The sequence below is a fragment of the Ursus americanus genome, chromosome 24, assembly GCF_024610735.1.
Source record: "Ursus americanus isolate L20-20 chromosome 24, mUrsAme1.1.p, whole genome shotgun sequence".
NCBI classification, from domain to species: domain Eukaryota; kingdom Metazoa; phylum Chordata; class Mammalia; order Carnivora; family Ursidae; genus Ursus; species Ursus americanus.
In genome coordinates, this window is record NC_142150.1 from 34,467,621 (window position 1) to 34,469,313 (window position 1,693).

Sequence of the window (1,693 nt, forward strand, 5' to 3'; positions counted from 1 at the left end):
TTTCCCTAAACTGTAGACGAAGTTCTCTAAGTTGGGTGGCAAGGTTCAGCCATCTGCATGTTACCCTTTAAAATCTGAGTCCATTAGGTCACAGAAAATATCCTCTGACTCCACCGTGAAACCAAATATTATATCATTATATCATTGCCAATTCCAAAATTAAAGGATCACATGGTCTTAGCTTTCTCTGCTCCTCTTCCTTGGCACCTTTTCAGCTGATACCTAATCTTTGCTAGCCATGGAACAAAACAATGGCACTGAAATAACTGAATTCATTCTCCTGGGATTTGCTGGTCAATGCAAGTCTTGGCATATCCTCTTCATTGTATTTCTAGTGATCTATGTGGCCACCCTGGTGGGTAACATGGGGATGATCCTACTCACCAAGATGGATTCTTGCCTTCACACCCCAATGTACTTTTTCCTCCAACACTTGGCATTTGTTGATCTCTGCTACACCTCCGCTATCACTCCCAAGATGCTGCAAAACTTTGTAGAAGCAGAGCAATCCATCTCATTCGTAGGCTGTATGGTGCAATTACTAGTCTATGGTGCTTTTGCAACAATTGACTGCTACATCCTGGCAGCAATGGCAGTGGACCGGTATGTGGCCATCTGCAACCCACTCTGCTATCCAACAGTCATGTCCCAGACAGTCTGCATTCAACTCCTGGTTGCTTCATACTTCATGGGCTTCCTGAATGCCTCTGTAAACACAAGTTTTACTTTCTCCTTGGACTTTTGCAAGTCCAAAAAAATTAACCACTTCTTCTGTGATGAGCCCCCACTTCTAGCCCTCTCGTGCTCCAACATTGACTTCAATGTCATGCTGCTCACTGTCTTTGTGGGTTTTAACTTGATGTTCACTGTGCTGGTTGTCATCTTTTCCTACATATATATCCTGGCTGCCATCCTGAAGATATCTTCTGCTGCAGGGAGGAAAAAAGCCTTCTCCACATGTGCCTTCCACCTGACAGCCGTCACCGTGTTCTACGGGACTCTCTCCTACATGTACCTGCACCATGGGACCAAGGAGTCTCAACAGCAAGAAAAAATGGCTTCTGTGTTTTATGGCATTGTGATCCCCATGTTAAACCCCCTCATCTACAGCCTGAGAAACCAAGATGTAAAGGAAGCCCTAAAGGGGATTGGAAAGAAGTGCTTCTAGTTTGATCATCAGTCTCTAATTCTCTACACTTGTAAACAACCAGACTAACAGTGCCAATTTTAAAGAAATCAAAACCAAAAAGCCAAGCAATACAGGAAATTTGCTGTTTTTCTAATACTGGGCTGCAAGTTAAAGTAGCAACAAGATAACCAGTTTACACCAATGTGACTGGAAAAAACTGAAAATGAATGATAATACCTATTAATTTCTGTGATATAAGGGAAATGGTGCTATTGGTAATGGGAAATTGAAGTGTTACTTCACCCTAGAAGGAATCTGGTAATACTTTTTTAAAATAAACAATTCAGAATTTCAGACTTGCAAATTGATCTATGGATATAAAAGTTCCAGTCTATAAGGCCACATATTTAAAGATATTTATTGCAGCATTGTTTGTGAAGACAAGACCAGGAAAGTGAGTATTCCTCAATAAGGAAATTAACCTGTATTGTTGTAATTCCAAAATCTGTATCTTTTGCTGCATAACAAATATCTACAAATTTAAGGGCTTAAAAACATGATGAT

General features: G+C 40.6%; 1 protein-coding gene across 1 annotated transcript; it reads left to right on the forward strand.

Annotated features, from left to right (window-relative positions):
• The first annotated feature begins 238 nt into the window (after positions 1-238).
• Positions 239-1,168, forward strand: LOC123785309 (olfactory receptor 5AK3-like). Its single transcript, XM_045787040.2, has one exon. It carries the CDS (start codon positions 239-241, stop codon positions 1,166-1,168), a length of 930 nt encoding a protein of 309 aa, XP_045642996.2.
• Positions 1,169-1,693: the final 525 nt, after the last annotated feature.